The following is a 22,625-nucleotide window of genomic DNA, read 5'->3' as shown; positions in this document are numbered from 1 at the left end:
CACTGATCATGTTTGATTGAGATCTGAATTAAATTATCACTGAATCTTCAAAAAAAAAATGTCCTCTAAGGAAGGAAATCTGCTGTCCTTACTTGGTCTGGCCTACATGTGACTCCAGACCTACAGCAATGTGTTTGACTCTTAAATGCCCTCTGAAATGGCCTAGCAAGCCACTCAGTTGTATAAAATTGCTACAAAGTCTAAAAAGAATGAAACTGGATGGACCAACTGGCAACGACACAAGATTGGAAACGACAATGGCAAACTCAGCCCTGTCGACCCTGCAAAGTCCTCCTTACTAACACCTGGGGGCTAGTGCCAAAATTGGGAGAGCTGTCTCATAAATTAGTCAAGCAACAGCCTGACATAGTCATATTCATGGAATAATACCTTACAAACAATGTCCCAGACACCACCATCACCATCCCTGGGTATGTCCTGTCCCACCAGCAGGACAGACCAAGCAGAGGTGGCAGCACAGTAGCATACAGTTTGTAACCTCAAGGCCTGACATATTCTCACTCTACCATTACCACCAAGCCAGGGGACCAACCATGGTCCAATGAAGAAAGCAGGAGCACGTGCTTGGAGCAGCCCCAGGCACACTTAAAAATGAAGTATTAGCCTGGTGAAGAAACAACACTGGACTACTTGCATTGCAAACAGCATAAGCAGTAAGTGATGTACAGAGCTAAGCAATTCCACAACCAACAGATCAGGTCCAAGCTCTGCTGTCTTGCCACTCCAAGTCGTGAATGGTGGTGGACAATTAAACAACTCACTGGAGGAGGAGGCTCCACAAATATCCCCATCCTCAATGATGGAGGAGCCCAGCACATCAGTGCAAAAGATAAGGCTGAAGCACTGGCAACTATCTTCAGCCAGGAGTACCGAGTGGATGATCCATCTCGGCCTCTTCCGGAGGTGCCCAGCATAGATGCCAGTCTTCAGCCAATTCGATTCACTCCACATGATACCAAGAAGTAGCTGAAGGCACTTGATAGTGCAGAGGCTATGGTCCCTGGCACTATTCTGGCAATAGTACTGAAGACTTGTGCTCCAGAACTTGCTGCACCCTTAGCCAAGCTGTTCCAGTACAGCTACAACACTGGCATCTACCCGGCGATGTGGAAAATTGCCCATGTATGTCCTGTACAAAAAAAGCAGGACAAATCCAACCCGCCCCATCAGTCTACTCTCAATCATCAGTAAAGTGATGGAAGGGGTCATCAAGGGTGCTATCAAGCGGCACCTGCTTAGCAATAACCTGCTCACTGACGCTCAGTTTGGGTTCCGCCAGGGCCACTCAGATCCTGACCTCATTACAGCCTTGGTTCAAACAAGGACAAAAGAGCTGAACTCCAGAGGGGAAGTGAGAGTGCCTTGACATCAAGGCAGCATTTGACCGAATGTGGCATCAAGGAGCCCTAGCAAAACTGGAGTCAGTGGGAATCGGGGGAAAACTCTCTGCTGGTTGGAGTCATACTTAGCAGAAAGGAAGATGGTTGTGGTTGTTGGAGCTCAATCCTCTCAGTTCCAGGACATCACTGCAGGAGTTCCTCTGGGTAGTGTCCTCAGCCCAACCATCTTCAGCTGCTTCATCAATGACCTTCCTTCCACCATAAGGTCAGAAGTGGGAACGTTCAGTGATGATTGCACAATGTTCACCATTCGCAACTCCACAGATGCTGAAGCGGCCCATGTCCAAATGCAGCAAGACCTGGACAATATCCAGGCTTAGGCTGACAAGTGGCAAGTAACATTCGCGCCACACAAGTGCCAGACAATGACCATCTCCAACAAGAGAGAATCTAACCATCGCCCCTTTACATTCGATGGCATTATCATCACTGAATCCCCCACTATCAACATCCTGGGGTTACCATTGAACGGAAACTGAACTGGACTAGCCATATAAATACTGTGGCTATAACAGCAGGTCAGAGGCTAGGAATCATGCGGCGAGTAACTCACCTCCTGACTCCCCAAAGCTAGTTCGCCATCTACAAGGCACAAGTCAGGAGTGTGATGGAATACCCTCCACTTGTATGGATGAGTGCAGCTCCAACAACACTCAAGAAGCTTGACACCATCCAGGACAAAGCAGCCCGCTTGATTGGCACCCCATCCACAAACATTCACTCCTTCCACCACCAACGTACAGTGGCAGCAGTGTGTACCATCTACAAGATGCACTGCAGGAGCTCACAAAGCCTTCTTAGACAGCGTCATCCAAACCCACGACCACTACCATCTAGAAGGACAAGGGCAGCAGACACATGAGAACACCACCACCTGGAAGTTCCCTTCCAAGCCACTCACCATCCTGACTTGGAAATATTTCCATTCCTTCAACGTCACTAGGCCAAAATCCTGATACTCCCTCCCTAACAGCACCCTAGGTGTACCTACACCATATGGACTGCAGCGGTTCAAGAAGGCAGCTCACTACCACCTTCTCAAGGGCAATTAGGGATGGGCAATAAATGCTGGCCAAGCCAGCAAAGCCCACATCCCATGAATGAATGAAAAAATATATCAGTTTTAATGTAGGAAATGTGGCAGGCAACTTGTGCACAGCAAGATCTCACAAACAGCACCATGCTAAAAACCAGATAATCTGTTTCTTTTAAGTGACTTTGGTTCAGGGATAAATATTGGCCAGAACACAGGGGAGAACTCCCCTGCTCTTCTTCGGAAGGGTGCTATGGGATCTTTACATGTACCTGAGATGTCACACCTGAACGACAGCAGCACTATCTGAAAGTGCAGAACTCCCTTAGTACTTCACTGGAGTGTCAGCCGAGAGTGCGTGTGTCTGTGTGGGACTTGGACGTAGAAGTTTCTGAGGTGACAATGATATCCAGTGAGCTACAGCTGGCACCAGATGGAATGTTGCAACAGCTGCCCTTGCTCGGTTTCAACTAATCTAGCACGAGTAGTGGGTAGAAGCTGCCACCTTGCTGCCCTGCCAGAGGAAATGTAAATTACTTGCCCTTTTTAAAACCACAAATCATATAGTTAATTAATATGCAAAGAAATATGATAGCAGATCAATAAAAATTAAGCAAATAGTTCAGGTGCAAACTAACCTTATAAGCAGAGTCCCTTGACTCAGCTGTAGCCAGATCAGCCAGCACTGTCTTAGCAGTCGTCACAGCCGCAGTTTCCATAGACAAGGTTGCCGTGGATGCAGTTCCCTTGACGATATTCTCCATACACATGCGTAAAAGTTCATCAGCAGGAATTCCTGGCCAAACTCTTAAAAAGGGAATAATGAAAATGAAATGAAATGATACCAAATCATGCTGTCTGCCAGCAGTGTAATCAATCTCATTCAGTTAAAGCTCGAGAAGAAAATTCACTGAATACAGAATGGATATTGGATGTGAGTGAGGGTCTTGATGATACTCACTTTTACATCGCTAATACAGGAATAACATATCTATGCAATGGCCCAAAATTCCTCATCAACCTTCTGTGATAGCCTGCAGGGTAAAATTACCACCTTGTCGTCACACTTGCAAATTACTGCCCCTTCTCCAACCTCCCTTTCCTCTCCAAAGTCCTTGAACATGTTGTCGCCTCTCAAATCTGTTCCCAACTTTCCCACAACTATGGCCGGAATTTTCCGGCCCCAATGGCGTTGGGCAGCATGGTGGGCGGGGAGGGACCACATGGTGATAAGGCCAAAAATGGGTTTTATGCCGTCGTAAAACCAGTTTGTGATTGTCCGCTCCACCTGTCAATGGTGGGCCACCATTCCCGCTGCTGCATGTTGGAAATGTCTTCTTAATGCATTTGCATCTAATTATAAGCCCTGCTCACCAGAATCACTGCCCCCCCACGTCAAATTTACTGCCCACGTCAATGTGACTTCAGAACGCTGTGCTTCGCAACTGCCTTTAAAAGACGTGCACATGGCGACCTGAACTTTGAGGGGAACTCGGAGGTGAGTGCAACCTTTGCAACGCTCACGAGCATCACCCCTAGGACATCAAGGAAGAGGCACTGCGCATTTGCCAGGGGCACAGGCAAGTCACTTTTTTCCGGCTAGCTTTTAGTGCGGTGCTGGGGCAAGGGCTCCAGTGTGGGTCGGAACTGGGGGTTGGGGGGGGGGGGGGGGGGGGGGGCGCGGGTGGGTGCAACGCAGCACAGACAGGCTGAAGGAAATACTCAAGCTCATGCTGGTGGGGTGGGTGGGGGTGGTGGTTGAGGGGGGTTGTTGGGAGGGGTGGGGTGCAAGGAGTGGGGGGTGAAGGAAGCAACCTCGCACTTGGAAAATCTTGTCAAAAGTGAGCATTCTTCCGCAGCTGAGGCTATTCAGCTGAAGCTCCAATGACATGCTTGGAGTCAGGCCTCTGAAGCTTCTTTGCCCATTCAAGCAACACAAAAACATGGAAGTGCCACTAAATGATCCAGAACTTTTCACCCCTTGGGCGCAAACCGCAAATTAATGTGTGTTTTGGGTGGCAAGCAGAACAATTGGACCTTGTGAATGGTGGCCATGGCGCAGTCACTGGTGGAGGTGCTCACACCTCTTGCAATGTCTTTATTAAGATGTGGACCAGTATCCATTATGGTTCAAGCTAACAGCACAGCCTTACAGTGCAGGTTAGGAGATTGCCTGTGCCTGAGCTGAGAGTATAGATCTCCGCATGCAGTCCAATGGCCAAAGCTGCCGCCAATCAGTCAAGTGGCGCGGGGCGGAGGTGGGTGGGGCTTTGGACAGCCAATGAGCGCAGAACACACTAGCTATCCAAGTGGTGGACAGCACTGTCCTGCATGCATGAAGGGGCCTTCAGGCTTAATGCAAGAGAGGTTCTTCGTATACCCATGCTAACCCATGCATCTCTCCCTTTGATCTTGAAGGAGGAGAATTTCAGGATCATGGAGCCTGGTGATCTAGCGGTCTGCCTCATGGCTTACAGGAAGCAGAGAAGAAGAAGAAGAAGAAGAGAGCGGTGGGGGCACCTGGCTCGGCAAAGTGAGGAGCACCTCCCTCAAGACGAAGGGGCAGCAGGGCCTGCTGTGCACTCAGCTGAAGATCCACAGAGAGCTGTCACTCGTAGGCACCTCTATAGGCCTATAGATGGCACCTGTCATTCCTGCAGATGACTGGGAACCAGTGTCGCCGAAGACTAGGGCACCGGTCGGTCACATATGCCACCTGCTGCAGGATTTGGCGCCATGGGGACATGGAGGGCATCCACTGCCAGTGGCCGTGAAAGTGACTACGGCGCTCAATTTTTACGCCAGTGGCTCCTTCCAGGGCTCCACAGGTGACCTGTGCAGGATCTCGCAAGCCTCCACCCACAAGTGCATCCAGGAGGTCACGGATGTCATCTTCACGAAGGCACAGAGCTTTGTGCATTTCACCCAGGATCAGGAAAGCCAGGAAGCAAGAGCAGTGGAATTTGCTTAGATCTCAGGTTTTCCACAGGTGCAGGGTGCCATTGGCTGCACTCACGTGGCGCACTGATCTCCGTGGCAACAAGCAGTCAAGTATGTCAACTGCAAGGGCTTCCACTTGCTGAATGTTCAGCTGGTGCGCGACCACCACAGACATGCTGCAGGTCTGCGTATGTTTCCCAGGGAGTGTCCACGACTCCTTAGGTCTCAGGTCCCTGACATCTTCCAGGGTCCTGAGAGGCTGCAGGGTTGGCTCCTCAGGGACAAGGGCTACCCACAGAGGACGTGACCGATGATGCCTGCATGGCGGCCTCAGGCTGCAGCAGAGCAACAGTACAACGAGGCTTATGCCATGACCCGGACTTTGGTGGAGCAAACGACAGGCATTTTGAAAATGAGGTTCTGGTGCCTCGACAGGTGTGCTGGAGCATTGAAATACAGTCCCCAGAGGGTGTGGCGCATCATCGTTGCTTGCTGTGTGCTCCACAACCTGGTTCTGCAAAGCGGGGAAGACTTGGCTGAGGAGGAGGTGGAGGAGCTGCATATATCCTCTGATGAGGAGGACATCGAAGGGGATGATGATGATTAACTCCTCGAAGGCCAGGATGCCGGCAATGAGGCCATTGCACTGGCCAGACATGGCAGGCGCACTTGGGAGGCCCTCACAGCCGCAAGTTTCGTGGAGGATGATGACGAGATGCAGTGAGGACAGTCCTGACATCCTCACCTTGCATCTGTGGAACGTTTAACTCCTGTGTGGCTGATGGCAGCGCACATACCCTCAGTGCTCAGTTTAATATCATGGAGAAGCAGCAGAGGCCCTAATAGTTGCTAGAATCCAGAAGGGTGATGATGACATGCAGTGAGGACCACTCCATAGATCTTCACATTGCCTCTGTGAATGTCTGACTCCTGTCTGGCTGAGGGCAGCTCACTTATGCTCTGTGTTCAGGGTCATATCATGGAGACACAGCTGTGAAGCTTTAAATGCACCTGGTCCTTTGTCAGCCTTCAGCACTTGACCCCTTCAGGAGCACAGTGTCACCGGTCACAGATGCTGAAGAGATGGGGGACCCCCACCTCAAAGATGCTGAGAGCACACATAGAGAATGACGGAACTCTATGACGCCTGCCCGCAACATTCTGGCAGCAATGACCAGCACCATCGAGGTGCAGGCATCAGTAATGTGTCCAGTGAGTGTGAAGCTGGACCAGGACTTTGGTCTGAAGATTACAAATTGCACAGGGAAGAGGTCCTGGACTGAGACACATACCTTTATCTTGTGCAGGAACCAAAGTTTCACATCTGAGTGACACAAACACTGCTCATAATAACAAGGAGCCATAGGCAAGGAGACATTCTTGGGAGTTTATTTACAATAGTGAACGTTAAGTATAAGTGATTAACACCCGTGCCCAGGCTGTGAACAATTTGGATGGACAACAAATCCCATCAAAAGAATAAAAACAAATGGTGTCCCTTTGAAGTGATCAGTTCCTTGTACAGGAGATTAGATGTTACAATCCGGTTAGGGACACTTAAAAAGACATACATCTTCTTAACCTTCCTAACCCTGCCACTAGGTCTTGGTGCTCCCGCCGACATCCACAGCGGAGGTGAAGGCAGCCTGCTGACTGATACGCTTTATCTGTGATGACCTTGGCAGGCGTCATCAAGGGCTTTCAGGGTCCTCCTGTGTGGTAGTGGCACCTTCCTCAACTTGTGCTGCTGGAGCTGCTGGCATCACAGGAAGAGGGGATTCGGATGGGCTGGACACTCCCGGAGTCACCTGGGTGGATGGCCCCGGGGTGTGCACCTGTTGATCCTCCTCTTTATGGGTGCCTGAGAGTCACTGGCTGACTCCTTGAGGAGAAGGAGAAGCTGGAGTGAGATTGAGCTGCCCCTCAACTCTCGCGTTGACACTCTTGGAGGCCAGCTATGGCGTCAGCGATGGAGTTCAGCCCACGCAGCAGTGCAGGCCCGATGTCCTGGACTAAGGCCTCCATGGCGGCTGCCATCCTACCAATGTTGATCTTGGTGCGATGCTGGCACTATCACCTCAGACTGAAGGCAGTCAGACTCCTCCATTGTGCCTTGCAGTCTGAGGAGTGCAGCATGCATCCCTTCCTGAACTTGCCTTTGCAGATCCAGCAACTGAGGTATGACCGAGTCCAGAGGCTCCTTATCTGACTCAGACTGAGCAGATTTCTGGCCTCCAGCAGTCCTCTGAGTGCTGGAATCCTGGGAAGTCCTTCTGTGGATCAAACAGTGCGATGTGCTGACCAAATTGTGACCCTAAAGCTAGTCAACAACTAGGTCCCACTGAGGTGTATGTCACTGCATTGGTGGATGATGTGGGTAAGTGCTGTGATGGATCTCTAGTTAGGGTGTCATCAGATTCTTTTTCCGAAGAGTCCTCAAGGCTTGAGTCGAGGACTTGGGTCGTAGATCCTCTTGGCTGCTTTCCAGATGTGCATGCGAAAGCAAGGAGAGATAATTAGTGCATGGCAGGGGGCTGCGGAACAGGGGGGCTGACTCACAGCATGGTTGTCTGCTGGATCCTTACTTGTTTGAGCACTGGCGACCTCACCATCAGCGCAGGAATGGTCCAGATTGTCATCAGCCAGCTGAATGACACTATTTCCAAAGTCTGTGAGGGCCTTGATGTCAGGCATTCCTCCACCAGTCTGTGACCTCTCCCTTTTGTTGTGTGCCAGCTTGTCCTGCATGAATAGTGATGGAGAGAGTGTAAGCAGGACACCTGCCAGGCCAGATGATAAGGGTGCCTGACATTTGTGGGTGGTGAGTGGTGCCATGGACAGGATGAGGATACGATCTGCAGGACAGATGAAGGTGTGTGTGAGAGAGGGAATGGTGATGTCCCTTGAACTGGCAGTGAGTGAGATCCCTGTGGATGTGTGATGGGTTTGTGAGCACGTGAGTTGGGAGTGATGAGAAGGGTGACTTACCTTGGTGGAATGGAGGAGATCATTCATCCTCTTTCGACACTGGGTGGCTGTCTTCTTTTACAGGGTGTTGGTGCTGACCATGGCTGCCACCGCCTCCCGTGCTGGATTGGTGACCTTGCTTGTCTTTGCCCAGAGGGTGTAGAGGAATTCATGGCGGGCCTCGAAGACATCCAGTAGGTGCCAAAGGGAGGTGTCGTTTTAAATTTGGGGGCAGCATGTTCCTCCCTTTGGCAGCCATGACTTTACAGCAGCTTCTGATGCCTTAGGGAGTGCTAGCTCTGTGCAGGGGCGCCCTTTAAATATGGCGACCGGATTACTGAAGGCCTGAGCTAATAGCAGGGCAGGCAAATTAGAGGCTGCCCCGCCAGCGATCTGGCATGTTTCCCGGGAATGCATTACTAATGAGGCGGGAGGTGACGGGAATGTGATGATACGGTGTGAAAACCTGCCACTGTGGCCGGATAGTAAAATGTCCTCTTTCCCGCCCGCTACCGCACTTTGTGCAAATCTGGGACAATTCCGCCCTCAGTGTATGAATCACTCCAATCAACCTTCCACCCCTGCTGGAGCACTTAAAGAGCTTAAATAGCCTTGCTTCTCCGTATTTCACAGCCCTCGAAGATTTCTGAGTTCTTCTAATTATTGAGCATTGCCAATTTTGACTGCTCCACCATTGGCCTTCAGCTGCCTGGGCCTTTAGCTGTGGGGTTCCTTCCCTAAACATCTCTGCCTTTCCTCCTTTAAGACACTCCTCAAAACCTACCTCTGTGACCAAGCTTTTGGTCATCTGTCCTAATCCCTCCTCATGTATTGGTGCCATATTTTGTTTTATAAAACCCCTGTGAAGTGCATTGGAGCATTTTATTGCATTAAAGGTGCTATAGAAATTCAAGTTGTTGTTGTGTATGCTGTAATAAGCTGAAGAGACCACAAAGTGTTGGGATTAGCTTGTGCTCAGCTGACTAACGTTGACTGCAGCAGCAATCAGGGCACTACATCTGTGCTTAGCATTTCCTGGTTTTGCAGTTGTGGGAGGGGGTGGTGGGGGTGGTAGGGGGAAGGGTGGTGGGGGCTGAGTGAGGAATAAGCAATGCTCCTCATTCCCAATCAGTGACTCCTGCTCTGATGTGCAAGTGTGCATGTTAGATAAGGACAGGATGGAGAGATTTGATTCAAATGTACAAAATTGTGAGGACGTGGATAGAGTGGATGGGAGGGGCCTATTTACCTTGGCAGAGAGGTCAGTGTGTGGGGGTCATAGGTTTAAAGTGATTGGTAGAAAGATTAGAGGGGAGATTAGGAAACTGTTTTTCACCCAGAGGGTGGTAGGGGTCTGCCTGAAAGGGTATAAAGCAGAAACCCTTAGCTCATTTAAAAGGTGTCTGGATACGCACCTCAAGTACCGTAACCTGCAGGGCACAGACCAAATGCTGGAAAGTGGGATTAGGCTGGGTGGCTCGTTTTTTTGGCTGGCACAGACACAATGGGTCAAGTGGTCCCTTCCTGTGTTGTACAATTTCTATGATTCTATGATGGTGCACGGTTGTTATGCCTCTCGTGGTAAAATAGCCCACTGACATTAGCTTATGCTTGGGCCATGTACAAGAAAGCTGCTGTTAGCAGAGGGATTACACATTTTTTCTTCTACCCTATCTCTGAGCCTCCATTTTGGTCATTCCTCCCCACCGCCCTTTTCCTGCCTCTGTACTTGTGTAAAACCTGTTACATTTTATTTTCAGTTGTGATGAAATGTTAACTCTGTTTCTCTCCCCACAGATGCTGTGTGACCTGCTGAGTATTTTCAGCATTTTCATGTTTTTGATTTCAGATTTCCAACATCTGTAGTATATTGCTTTTATATTCTTCTGCACAGTGACAGCTTGAGGTTATGCTTTCGTGCCATTGTATGCACATCATGACTGAAGTGGAAGTTTAGACTGCTAGATTGGAGGGAAAGTCTTAGCACAAAAATGGGGAGTAATTCAAAAAGTAAGTGCTAGCAGTAGGAATATTTCCTCCCGCCAGTACATAAAGAACGGATGAGCTGCCCATTATTTCTCAGGTTGAATTCCAATGCCACCCCATCCCCCCACCAACAACCCCCACCCCTAACTGTCAGACAGAAACGTTATCCTAGCTGAACTCTCTCAACAGCAGCCATGCTCCACTGAAAGTCACGGCTGTCTTTGTGCCCACCACCCCCCCAGCCTCCTAACAGTGGGGTTCTGCCCAAGAGTTCAATAGGGCTGGGTTGAGTTCTACCAGTATGCACTGTCGCAAGGCCCAGAGGCTGAGCTGATGGTGATCTGGCTAAGTGCACTGTCAGGGCTCGGAATGCATGTTTGCACCAACGCTTAGGGTGACGCTGGTTAAGTTGTGTTCTGGGATGTGTGGGTACAGGAGAGCTAACTTCCAAAAGAAGAAAAAATTGCAAAAAGAATTGAAATCTGGAAAGGCTGTTCAGGCAGATGCAAGAATGGGCCAGGAAGTCAATTTCTTAAATGTACAACAACAACTTAAGTTCACATAGCACCTTTTAATGTAGTAAAACTTCTCACAGCAATGCCAAAGGGTGAGACATTAGGACAGATACAGTTACAGTTTACTGGGTTCTCATATCTGATCACTGCACTGCAACCCCTGCTGGAAGTATGTGTCTAAGATGAGATCACTGCGATGTTCTGTCCCTGGCCCAGCCCCTACATTCAATACGTTACTGACACTCAAGACTACATTTTTGGACATTTTAAACAATGATGGTGCGTAGAAATTCTAGACTGTCTTCACCTGGCAGCCTGGGCCACAAGGGGTTGAGCTACAGCAGGGTGGCGAGATTTCACAACAAAAACAGAATTACCTGGAAAAACTCAGCAGGCGAGATTTCACCTCCCTCTGAACTGATTACCTGCTTTCGCGGAGAATCCCGACGGTGGATCTACTTTCCTGCACTTGCAGTTGGGCTCCAGCTCGCTTCTGTCGAATTGTTTCACTTGCTGCTTCTGGTTCTGAAGTATACAAGGGAGACAGAAAGAATAATCAGACCTAAAACCAAACCTTGTGACCTCTATTTTGTTTACCTATCTTTCTGGTACTGTGGTACATGTGTGTCAGGAGCTGGATTCACGCTGTTGAAAGCAATACAATCACCATTTTAACTGCCAAAAGAGAGGTGAAATCCCTGTATAATTTGCTGGCTGGATTCAAATTCTTGTAATCCTGCAGTGAAACGATAGAAATTCATATTGGATCCCAGTGCAAAATGAGCAGTATTGTGTCTGCCGCTTAGTATACTCCCTGGCTCAATATTCAACTTGATTGACTTCAGTGAAATTGAATATCAAGTGGGGGTTTGACGGGATGATACAAAGGCACATGCCTAGAACTACTGCCCAACATGAATTTCTACCCGATTGGGCCAATGCGGTTTTGATTTTGCCGGTAGGAGAATGGAGAGTGCATTAAGTGCTTAGTATCAGATTGGCTCAGTAGATAGCATTCCTGCCTTTAAATTAGTTGGTTGTGGGCTCAAGCCTCACCCCAGGCCTTGAATTCATATTCAAGCTAGGCTAGCAGTGCAGTTGTCCACTCAGGTGTTTGTGTTAAATCACCAGGCAGGGCCTTGGTTTAAATGGATGTAAAAGATCTCATGAAAATATTCAAACAGTTGACAGTAGGCCTGCACAACATTTACCCTTCAACCAAAAACAGATAAAGTGGTTGCAAATCTCATTGCTTTTATGGACTCCTGTGGTGCACAGAATGGCTGCTGTGTTTGCCTACACACAAGTTATTGCACATCAGACTAATTTGTTAAAATTTGTTACATCTGAGATGTCCTATGCAAGTCTTTCTGGGGCTAGGTTGGCTGATATTCAGCCCTTCTTCTTTGATTATGCATTTTCATGTAAGGAACTCAACATTCAATAACTAATAACCTTGCACAACCTCAAAAACGTGAGTGTATGCAGGATCTGGAATGTGGCTGAAATTATATCAAACAGAAGAATTACACATTGAGGTAACAAGTAAATATAAAATATATTGCAATGCATGCTGCAACAGAAGCTGTTCCTGCTGACAAAACTTGAATCGAGAACAATTATTACTAGCTCAGTAAAAACCAGAATTAAAGTTTTTGTGTGTGTTTGTGTGTGTAAGAGGTGGGGGGCGGGGTATGTGTGTATGTGCACATGGTATATGTGTGGGTGTGATATTTGTATGCTGTATGTGTGGTATATTTATCTGTGCATGTGTGAGGTGGGGATTCTGGTACAATTTATGTGCAATAAATGGGATGATATTCTTTAGCTGCCATTATACCAAGGAAATTGAGGTGATGGCACATGGCCTATTACATGATACACCACCAGGACTGTAAAGGAAGATCAGGCATTAATGAGCAGATGAAACCAAACTTGCTGCCTCAGCTGTCTTCACTCAACAGGTTAATCTTTATTCTCCACACTGAAATTCCTTCACTACTGCTTATTGCCACCTTGCTCTTTTGTAAGGAGCTCTGAGATTTTCTTATACATGAGGAGTGCTACATGTTTGTAAGTTGTTTTAAATATTAACTGATGAAATGATGGTGTTTTTGTGGAGCATTCTCAACATATTCCAGCTAAAAGGATACTCTTTCTCAATGATTCTGGAAACTACTTAGACTAAATAAAAGAAATGTACTAAACTATCATCAGCTTACGGGCGGTATGGACATTATCAACAGTGAGGAAGTTGTCGAATTCCAAGAGGAGCTCTTCAGAGATGGAAGAGAGTTCAGCCACAAAGCCCTTGGCATGTTCAAGCATACATTTCTGTGAAAATACCAAATGATAATGTTAAGAACATATATAATTGAGACAAAAGGCATATTCTAGCAGAGAGACAGGGCATTGAATAGTAAAATACTCAACAAGATGGGAATAGAACCCAGAACTCACAAGCAGATCACTCATGGGGCAATAAGATGCCCTCTGAGTAGAGTAAAAGCCACTTTTACTACTTTGAAAATACTGCACAATCTGTAGATATAATGGGGCATTAACTTGTCTTGTGTTAATGCTAACGTGCTACTGATTCGCTATAGCAAGGATGAGTTTACACCTTAATGTGTTTATCGGGTTCGTAAGGAATGAACTCATGTTTCTATAGAGAATGTATAGATGCTCATTACTTGTGTTTTTCTTTATTCATTCATGGGATGTGGGCATCGCTGGCTAGGCCAGCATTTATTGCCCACCCCTAATTGCCCTTGAGAAGGTGGTGGTGAGCCACCTTCTTGAACCGTTGCAGTCCATGTGGTGTAGATACACTCACAGTGCTGTTAGGGAGGGAGTTCCAGGATTTTGACCCAGTGACAGTGAAGGAACGGCGATATATTTCCAAGTCAGGATGGTGTATAGCTTGGAGGGTAACTTCCAGGCGATAGTGTTTCCATGTGTCTGCTGCCCTTGTTCTTCTAGATGGTAGGGGTTGTGGGTTTGGAAGGTGCTGTCTAAGGAGCCTAGGTGAGTTTCTGCAGTGCATCTTGTAGATAGTGCACACTGCTGCCACTGTGCATCGTTGGTGGAGGGAGTGAATGTTTATGGTAATGTATATATGTAGCCAGAGTCTCAAATTTATGTGGGAGTGGGGGATGGGGGTCATTGCAATTGCTTCAGCATTATTGGGGTAAACATACAAACATATGAATTAGGAACACCAGTAGTCCATTTGACCCCTTAAGCCTGCTCCGCCATTCAATAAGATCATGGCTGATCTGATTGTAGCCTCAACGCCACTTTCCCACCTATCACTTTGACTCTCTTGTTAGAAAAGACTATGTCTACCCCGTCTTAAAAATATTCAATGACCCTGCCTCTACCACTCTCTAGGGAAGAGAGCTCTACAGATTCACTAAAGGGAGACAGAATATCAGTGGGGATCCTGATCACTATCAAGTGGCCCATGGAAGGAGTATTTGTGGGTGTCAGGCAACCATAGAATTAAGATTGGCAGTGATGCCCTCTATAGTTGAGTAGCACACAACCGCTTCATATATACTCACAGATAAAGAATGGTGGGGTGGGCTTGCAGCACCAATGGAATTTACCTTGGCATTGTTATTTAAAGGGGAGGTAAAAATCGGGAAAATAAATTCTTAAACTTGTTCTGCATTTTATTCCAAACTGAAGATACTGGCTGGGAATTTTCTGAACTGTTCCTGTTCAGCTGGTATTCACCGTTATTTATGTTGGGACTAAAGTAGAGTGTTTGTTTTATAAAACAGACTGACAGAGCTCCAGTGGTGTCGTTCATTGTAAGTTGAATGCTGTTTTAGAAGAACAGAGATTTCTGCTTTGTAAGGCAAGATACTGGAGACATGCATATCATGACATTCTTCCACCCTGTGCCTTCTTGATGAGCACAGTGGATCCCAAAGTGTGTTGCACCTCTCCAGGACTCAGTGCCTGAATTTGCTTATCACCTGCTCATCTGCTTATCAGAGTGTGGTTCCAGACTCTAAAGAAATACTGCCAGCCTGGGTTCCCCACATTTGCCTCACTTCCCTCCATCCTCTCTCTCCTTTGCTTATCCCCCATCCCTTTGCTTTGTTTCCCCTGTACTTCTCTTTTGTCCACATGTCCTCCATCTGCTAGGCTTCCTTCTCCTCTTGGGCCTACCTGTGGACTGGTTTGGTGGCTGAGACAATGGGATTTGGTCAGGGCCTGCGCTTAAAGCTTCATTGTGATGCTTGATTGGTGTCTGAAGCTTGCCTGTTTATTGTAAATGAGGGGTCAGGCCCAGTTTCAATCAGACCTCAAGCCACTGGGAACCGGAATGGGAAGCAATCTCTTCACTGACTGACTGCCTGTTTTGGGAACATGTCTAATTTCTTGGCGTATTTCTCCTTCTCTCTCTCTCACACACACACGCAGTTATCAGTAATTAGAATCTTTACATTGTCTATTAATTTTCACTGCTTTTTCAGCCATTGTCCACCTGCTATCAGGAACTCACTTCCCAAAATCCCATCATCCTGTTACCTCCCTTTCATCCTATCAACCAGACTTTCACCATAACCAGCTCATGGAAACACTGGTTCTTACAGAGAAACAGTTTCATGGGTGCGAGTAGCCCTCCGTGAGCTCACCTGAGGTCACTCTTTATATGATCAACAGTGAGAGGTTTGGCTGATTTTTATCCCTCCTACCTTGCCTGGAACTAAGGCCAATTATAACATCACAACTGCTCCTGCAGCTGAGACCTGGGGCTTGATTTTCAATATTGGGTCAGGAACCCAATGCTCAGATAATTTCCAAGTCTTGACCTCATGCTGTAATTGTGTTACACATGTGATGCAGTCTTCAAATGTAAATGCCTTAATTGGACTAGCGGTGTGCTCAATGCCCAATTATTGGCGCCGACAGCTACTAGGAGGTGGGAGCTGCCTGCAGAGCATGATCATCAAAGGTAGATGGCAGCCATGATGGGGCCTGCTGCTGCCTTGCAGAAGAGAGGAGGCAGCACCTCAAAGGGCCAGCAGCCTCAACACGCACAAATAGGGCCAAACAGCCAATTTGAAAGTAAGGCACAAGATCCGATGCAAAATTCCTCAGCTCCCAAATTTTTCGCCATAAAAATAACCTTTCATTTTTGCCCGCATTGAATCTGACAGCTATACACTAATGTGCATGTTAGTAGCTTATGAGTGGATGTCTGCTAAAATTGGTGAAAATGAATTGTCGAGTGTTAGGGGACTGTTCAATATTGGGAATTTTCATTGTTGTCTTGCCTTCTGGTCCTCTGCATTGCTATTGATCTCTGCAGCCTCAGCATCCTGCCTTTCTTCCTCCTCTTTGCACAGGCTCAGCAGCATCTCCAGGTTATTGGGATGACCCAAAATTGGGCGCAACCTGCGTTTGTTTTCAGTCTAATGAGAAGAAATATAACAGGGGAAAATGAGCACTATATAATGCACACACGGCACGTCCTATTATTCCATTTGTAATGCATTCTAGCTTATGTCTTATCCTTGTTTTGTGAGCTCACCAAAGAAAATGAAATTAAACACTAATGATCTAAGTATAGATACCACGAAATAATAATTTTAAAAAGTCCGAAGACCATGACAAAAAATCAAAATCACAGCTCTCATCATAACCACATTTTGTTCAGAATAGCTAGGTACTTGTTTGACTGGCACAGACTCGATGGGCCAAAGGGCCTTTTTCTGTGCTGTAGACCTCTATGACTATGACTCTATCTTGGGAGAATTCTATGTTGAGCATCTTGGAGGGTTAAGGGTTAATAATCAAACTTTCTTGCACTTTGCAAGCTACAGCCTTCTTCAAAATTGTGCCAGGAGATCTTTTTATGTCTACCTGAAAGTGCAGACGGGGTCTCAGTTTAACATTTCATCCAAAAGACAGCACCACTGACAGTTCAGCTCTCCTTCAGGAACTGCACTGGAGTGTTAAAATCCACTCTATCATAAATGTGTGCGTGAGTGGATGTGGAAGCTAAGATTGGGGTAATAATAGCCCTCCACAAGCATCCTGACTGAGAAGCATGACAGAAAAACACAATCAAGCATCAGCAACAGAAAAGGGGCAACAAGCAATGCTACGTTTTTGATACATATAGATTTTTTTCTGTTTTGCTGTTTTACCTTAGCGTTCTCTAGTTGCTGTAGTTTCTTCCTGAATGCGGAGCGTTTTTCTGCCAAGGCCTTTGTGATAAAATCCATGTGCTGCTTGAGAACATTGTTGATTAGGAAAGGAGGTACAGAGGAGACCAACTCCTCAAACACCTTCAACTGCTCTCTGAACTCTGAAAAAATAATAATTCTCTATAGAGACTAAATGAAGGTTGTAACGTCTGCTATGGTGAAAAAGGAAACCTTATTGTAGTTATCAAAATTTGAAGGGATGCATATTGTTGAATCCAAACAAACTGCCTGATTATTACTAATTGTGCAACCAGGGGCCACAGACTCAAGTTTAGAAGAGGAATGGTGGACAGATTGTTTGGTGGCGAATTTCCATTGGGATTCTCTTCCACTCATCCCCCGGAACTGTTCATACCATTTTTCAAGGGCTTCCATGGCTCATCTGTCGTAGTTATGGAAGATGATTGTGAGAGTTGCTATGAAAATTCAGTCCATTCGTCTTTAACTATTTTACATTGGGGCCGGAGGGTGAAGGTGGAGGACAAACTAGCCAGGGAGAGAATGGAGGTGGATAGTGTTAGTGGATCCATGAGCGGATACTTGGAGGACTCCAGAGGCAATGGTGGGAGAGTGAGAAGAGATGCCATTGCAGCTGCTTCTCTGGATACCACTGGACAGATAAGAATGGAATCATTTGGAGGCCCACCCAGCTGGATGACGGAGGAGAGGCGTTGGAGGAGGGTGATGTGGCTAACCTTGTCACAGGCTGCAGATATTTCACAAAGATCAGAACATCAGACAGCACCTGTGGAGAGAAACAGAGTTAATGTTTCAGGTCAAGATGACCTTTCTTCAGTTCTGAAAGGTCAAATCAACCTGAAACATGAACCCTGTTTCTTTTCACAGATGCTGCCTGATCTGCTGAGGTTTTCCAACATATTTTTTTTTATTTCAGATTTCCAGCATTTGCAGTATTTTGCTTTTGTACACAATGGTCAATCTTGTTACAGTTACAACTTTTGGAAAATTTTCTTTGGAATTGATGTTCAGGCAAATCGTATCCAATGTTTTGAAATTTGCTCCTTCCTCCAAGGTGAACAGGGGCAAGAGAAAGTAAAAAACGGATAAGGAGAATATTTCAACTCACTCAGAGAAAATGATTGAATGAACATGTTAATTTTGATATTCAAAAAGTAAAATTAATGCTAGGATGACAGCAATCCAAGAGAGGATGGGAAAGCAGTGAAGCTGAACAGAGGTAAACTATTTACATTTTTGTAACATTACATTATATTTGTGAAATATTTCATGATAAAAGCTATTCCTGACATTTCAGTACCATAGGTGGTCTGTGTTGAATTACTGGACCTCAGCCAAGGTGAGGCTGAAGCCCTTACTATTCCTGAGCTAGGGCAAGTAATAATCAGTGGGAATTCTTGTTCCTTACTCCTGCTGGAGAGCATAACTGTCAGCATTGAGTGAGAGCAGGATGATATTCATCTGTGATGAACCTCTGGTACCAAATAGCTCTTTGATACTTACTGCCTGAGGCTCCTAATTCAGAAGTGGCCACAGTGGAGTCGATGCCCATCAAACTGTAACCCAGGAAGAAAGAATGCCCTCAGGAAATGAAGGGGAGAAAAAAATATACAAAGGGTTTTCTTTTGCTCACTGTTTTCCTCCCACAAGATGAACTAAAACAAGCTATGAACATAAATAATAAAGGTGTATAGAAATCAAAACGTGCTTTAAGAGTAATGCCCACAGTCCACAGTAGCTCTGGCTAAGTATTTATTTGTATACTTTGTTAAATTATATTGATGAAGTTTTAATTTAAAACTTTTCATTACCTTGCAGACAGTTACTGTAATAGACATCAGCCTGAGCTTGATACGATAGCATCTTCTGAGTCAGATCATCTACACATTGTTCAAAAGTGTCCTTCAGGTATTCAGGTCTGTAGATTGGATGTCGGTCTTTCTTTTTGTAAAAGTCCTAATACAGGTAAGAAATGGCATACTTTCTTTTTAGACTGTTTTTGAGTCCACAGAAACAGGAGGAATGATATGTATGAAATTGTTGGGTGTTATACAGATGCCATAGTGAGAGGAGAGAAGTCACAGGACATATAGATAAAAATAAATCATTTATCGAGTGGGATGCCAATGCACTGAAGATCAATTGAAGATCAATCTCCAGAAGGCTGCTGTGTACAGCCCTGAAGAAAAATCATAGGGCATTAAAAAAAAAGATTTTTTTTGTCATTTTCTTTGAACACTTCTTTTTACCATATATTAAAATATTGAAAATGGAAGAGAGGCTGTTTGGCTGATAGTCAATCATCATCCAATTGGGTAATGAGTCTTTTTGCTTTCCAATTGGCGTAGGGAGGCAGAGTGTCACAAGGATGGCTGTGTTGGCTGAATAATGGCTGGAGTGTGCAGGCAAGTCATGTGATGAAACCTCCAGGAATACATTTAATCACAGTTTGCAACCCTACTCCAGTAAGGTCACTTTAATAACAAAATGAGGATCAAAAAAGCACTTCAAAGATCAAGACTGCTCCTTCCATACGCTAAGGACCATACCCCATCTACTTAATCTGTTCTACATCTATATTCTATACTAAAAGGCATTCGTGGCCCTTGGCAGTAGCCCATGATTTTAACACTGAGCCTGGAGGAGCACTCCTGCACCTTTTAGTCGTCCCTTTAAAGAATGCTAGTTGGGCTGTATATGTATGCATCGGGCTTGATGCCTGTTTCCGGCATGGGCCCTGGACACCCATTGCCCCATTGCTTTGCGTATACCAATATTACGGGCGGCAGTCATCAATGACTTGTAATGAACACATATGTCCCTGTGTGCCATATTGGAAATTTAAATGCCCATTCAGCACATAAGAAACAGGCTACGTGTCATCAAAATTCTAGGTCTCACCAGGCTATCACATTAAGAAAGGCCACCTAGACAAAGTACTGAAACACTGTTAGCATGCTGCTGAAGGGGAAGACCAGGGAAAAACTCACAAGGAGGAAGGGAGGTTATTTAAAAAACCCTGAACTCAGCAGAACAAGTTTGAGGTGCTGCACGGTCTACCGCGTTCCTTTGGTACAACACATTTTCTAAATTGTTGAGAACAATGTATAATTTTTAAGTTGAATAGGTATATTTGTGAGAAAGACAGAGAAGAGTTCAGTGTGTGTCAGGGAGAGAAGACAGGATTTTAAGTTCTCTGGTAAGAAATACTACAAGGCTACCGGGAGAATGAGTTAAGGGGACTTATGTGTGCTCCACAGTTGAAGCAATAGTGAGTTTAGAGTGCGGTTTTGGGTGTCTCAGGGAGAGATATGAGTTGGGTGAAAAGTATCGAGTCAATGCTCAGGTTTCACGGGAAGAAAACTACCTGCAACTGTGCCAGTCTCAAGCAAGAAGTCTTTGTATCAAGATAGTGGCAAATCTTCACTGGTTTATGAACGGAATTTTATGGCCTCATTTCGGCTGGAGCAGGGCAATAAAATGCGGTGAACCGTTCAAAAGTCCATTGACTTCAGCGGGACTGTAAAATCCTGCCAGCGTAAAATTCTGCCCTATGTGTCTGTAATGATATTGCTGGGGTGAGGGAATAGTAACTATTTGAATCATCTTCTTGTGTTTGTATTGAGATTTTTTCAACCTTTTTGTCTGGTGTAATATAGTTCATTTTTTCTTGTTTAATAAATATTTTATTCTTTGTGTTAGAAGTTCATCAGCAGACTCCTGTGAATTTGTTCAGTAACTTTCTGCCATGGTTTAAAAAAAAGCTTAGGATCCATCTAATCAGGTTTCACTCTGGAATCTGACTTGCCCAGTATTAATATCAGCTGGAATCATAATAAGATGATTATTGCAAATGAGAAATCATGGCAAAACGTTCATCTCTTGTATGCCTGCTAAAGAACAGGATAATTGCTCACCTCAGCAACTGCCAGTAAAGCATTAGTGTTCTCCCACAAAATGAATTTTATGATTCCTTTAAAATGGCTGAAAAAGACAAATGGTTCATATTAAAGTTTCACACATAATCGCTCTGGGGCTGAAGTTTCAGTGGTGGGAGCAGGGGGAGGGTTGGTGGAGTTGTGACTAGTATGATGACCAGTGCCTCATGGGTGTTCACTGGGAATTCCTGTTGGATGAGGGCAAAAGTTCCATCTGTTCCCTTTAAGGTCCGATAGAAACATAGATGTTACCAAGCAGGTGATGATAATGGAATTTACCATGGCTCCCTCCTCTTCTGCCCTGAAAAACCTTAACAAAGTCAAGATAACAACATCTGGATGAGTGGAGCAGTATAAATGGGTCCCACAGGGTTGTTCTAGGCCACAACTGCATTAGGTTACAGGTAGCAACCTGGAAACTGTTCTCTTACAAAGGCAAGCAATTCTTCAGACATCTCCCCCCAACCCACTTCCCCCGCCACTCCCCCACCACCCCACCACACTGGGTGCCTCAGATATTGACACTGGCTTCTATTTTATATAACAAACTTGACTCTGGAAACTCATCCCACCATTGTGCACAATTCCTGCACCATTGTGCACAATTCCTGCACCATTATAGTTATGGGGCCAGAGAAGGAGGCCAATGTTTTTTTATTAGGCTGTTTCAAAGGTGACCTGTTCTGACTGGTCCACTTCATCACATAGCTCTTTGGCTGGGCAAAGAGAATGTTTCTTGCGGTAAAAGATTGCTAACCCTCCTCCAAGCAGACATAATTTTAGCTGATTGTTAAATAGTACATATAGAATTTCTGTATGCTTGCTCATCCATTATCTCAGGTGGTTGCTGGGAGCAACTTTGTTATAAAAAACCACTAGGGCTGATTTTATATCCACCCTGTTGTGAACCTGTTGAGGGTTATAAAGGCAATCGGATGATTTGTGAAGTGTGCCCTCCCACCACCATTTTATTCCCTGCTTTTAGTTGTGATAAAGGCGTCCACCACAGGCAGGAAGGGGCCTCGCTAAAATGTAAAAGTCACACTTTGATGATATTCAGATCACATGATAGTTTAACTCAAAATCATGGGACTTGTGGGAACTCAGAGGCCAAGCAGCCAGTGAGTCAGGTGTGATTGTTGTGTCAGAGTCACTGAAGCAGTAAATAAAGGGGCACACAGCTATAGCTCAGCACATCATAGCATTGTTTTACCATCTGGATGCCCAGAAGAATTTCCAGCTTCCAGATTGCTTTTTTTCTCTCACTTTTTAAAGAGATCATCCCAAACCCCTATCCATCCCATAAGCTTTATCTGCTTATCTAGGGTGCTCGAATTGCTTTTGAATGGTGGAACATTTGGAGGATGATGGGCAGCTGCCTCAACAATCACATTAGTTGTAGCTGCACTATTAAAAGATGGCAGGTGAGGTGGTGCTGCTTGTAGGAGGCCATACTCAGCAGACAGGTTACACAGGCTGAGAGTCACTTTCTTGGACCTATCTAGGCAGGTTGCTGCAGACCCCTGGTTCCTTCATCACCAGCGGGGCATACTTTGCCAATTACTGTCAAAGCCTGCTACAGAGGACATCAGCCAGTCTGCAGTACACAGCAATAT

General features: G+C 45.8%; 1 protein-coding gene across 1 annotated transcript in view; it reads right to left on the bottom strand.

Moving 5' to 3' along the window:
* The window catches only part of ccdc180 (coiled-coil domain containing 180), a 154,095-nt gene that overhangs the window by 4,593 nt on the left and 126,877 nt on the right, over positions 1-22,625 (bottom strand). The window contains exons 33-39 of the mRNA XM_078551273.1: positions 20,989-21,055; positions 18,883-19,027; positions 17,033-17,193; positions 16,157-16,294; positions 13,085-13,196; positions 11,288-11,387; positions 3,093-3,261 (exon numbers count right to left, since the gene is read on the bottom strand). Coding sequence (XP_078407399.1) covers positions 3,093-3,261; positions 11,288-11,387; positions 13,085-13,196; positions 16,157-16,294; positions 17,033-17,193; positions 18,883-19,027; positions 20,989-21,055 — 892 coding nt within the window. The remainder of the gene's footprint in view (positions 1-3,092; positions 3,262-11,287; positions 11,388-13,084; positions 13,197-16,156; positions 16,295-17,032; positions 17,194-18,882; positions 19,028-20,988; positions 21,056-22,625) is intronic.

The sequence above is a fragment of the Cetorhinus maximus genome, chromosome 10 (genome assembly GCF_964194155.1).
Source record: "Cetorhinus maximus chromosome 10, sCetMax3.hap1.1, whole genome shotgun sequence".
NCBI classification, from domain to species: Eukaryota; Metazoa; Chordata; class Chondrichthyes; order Lamniformes; family Cetorhinidae; genus Cetorhinus; species Cetorhinus maximus.
The sequence above is the reverse complement of the archived record's forward strand: the minus strand, read 5'-3'. Positions and strand labels throughout refer to the sequence as shown.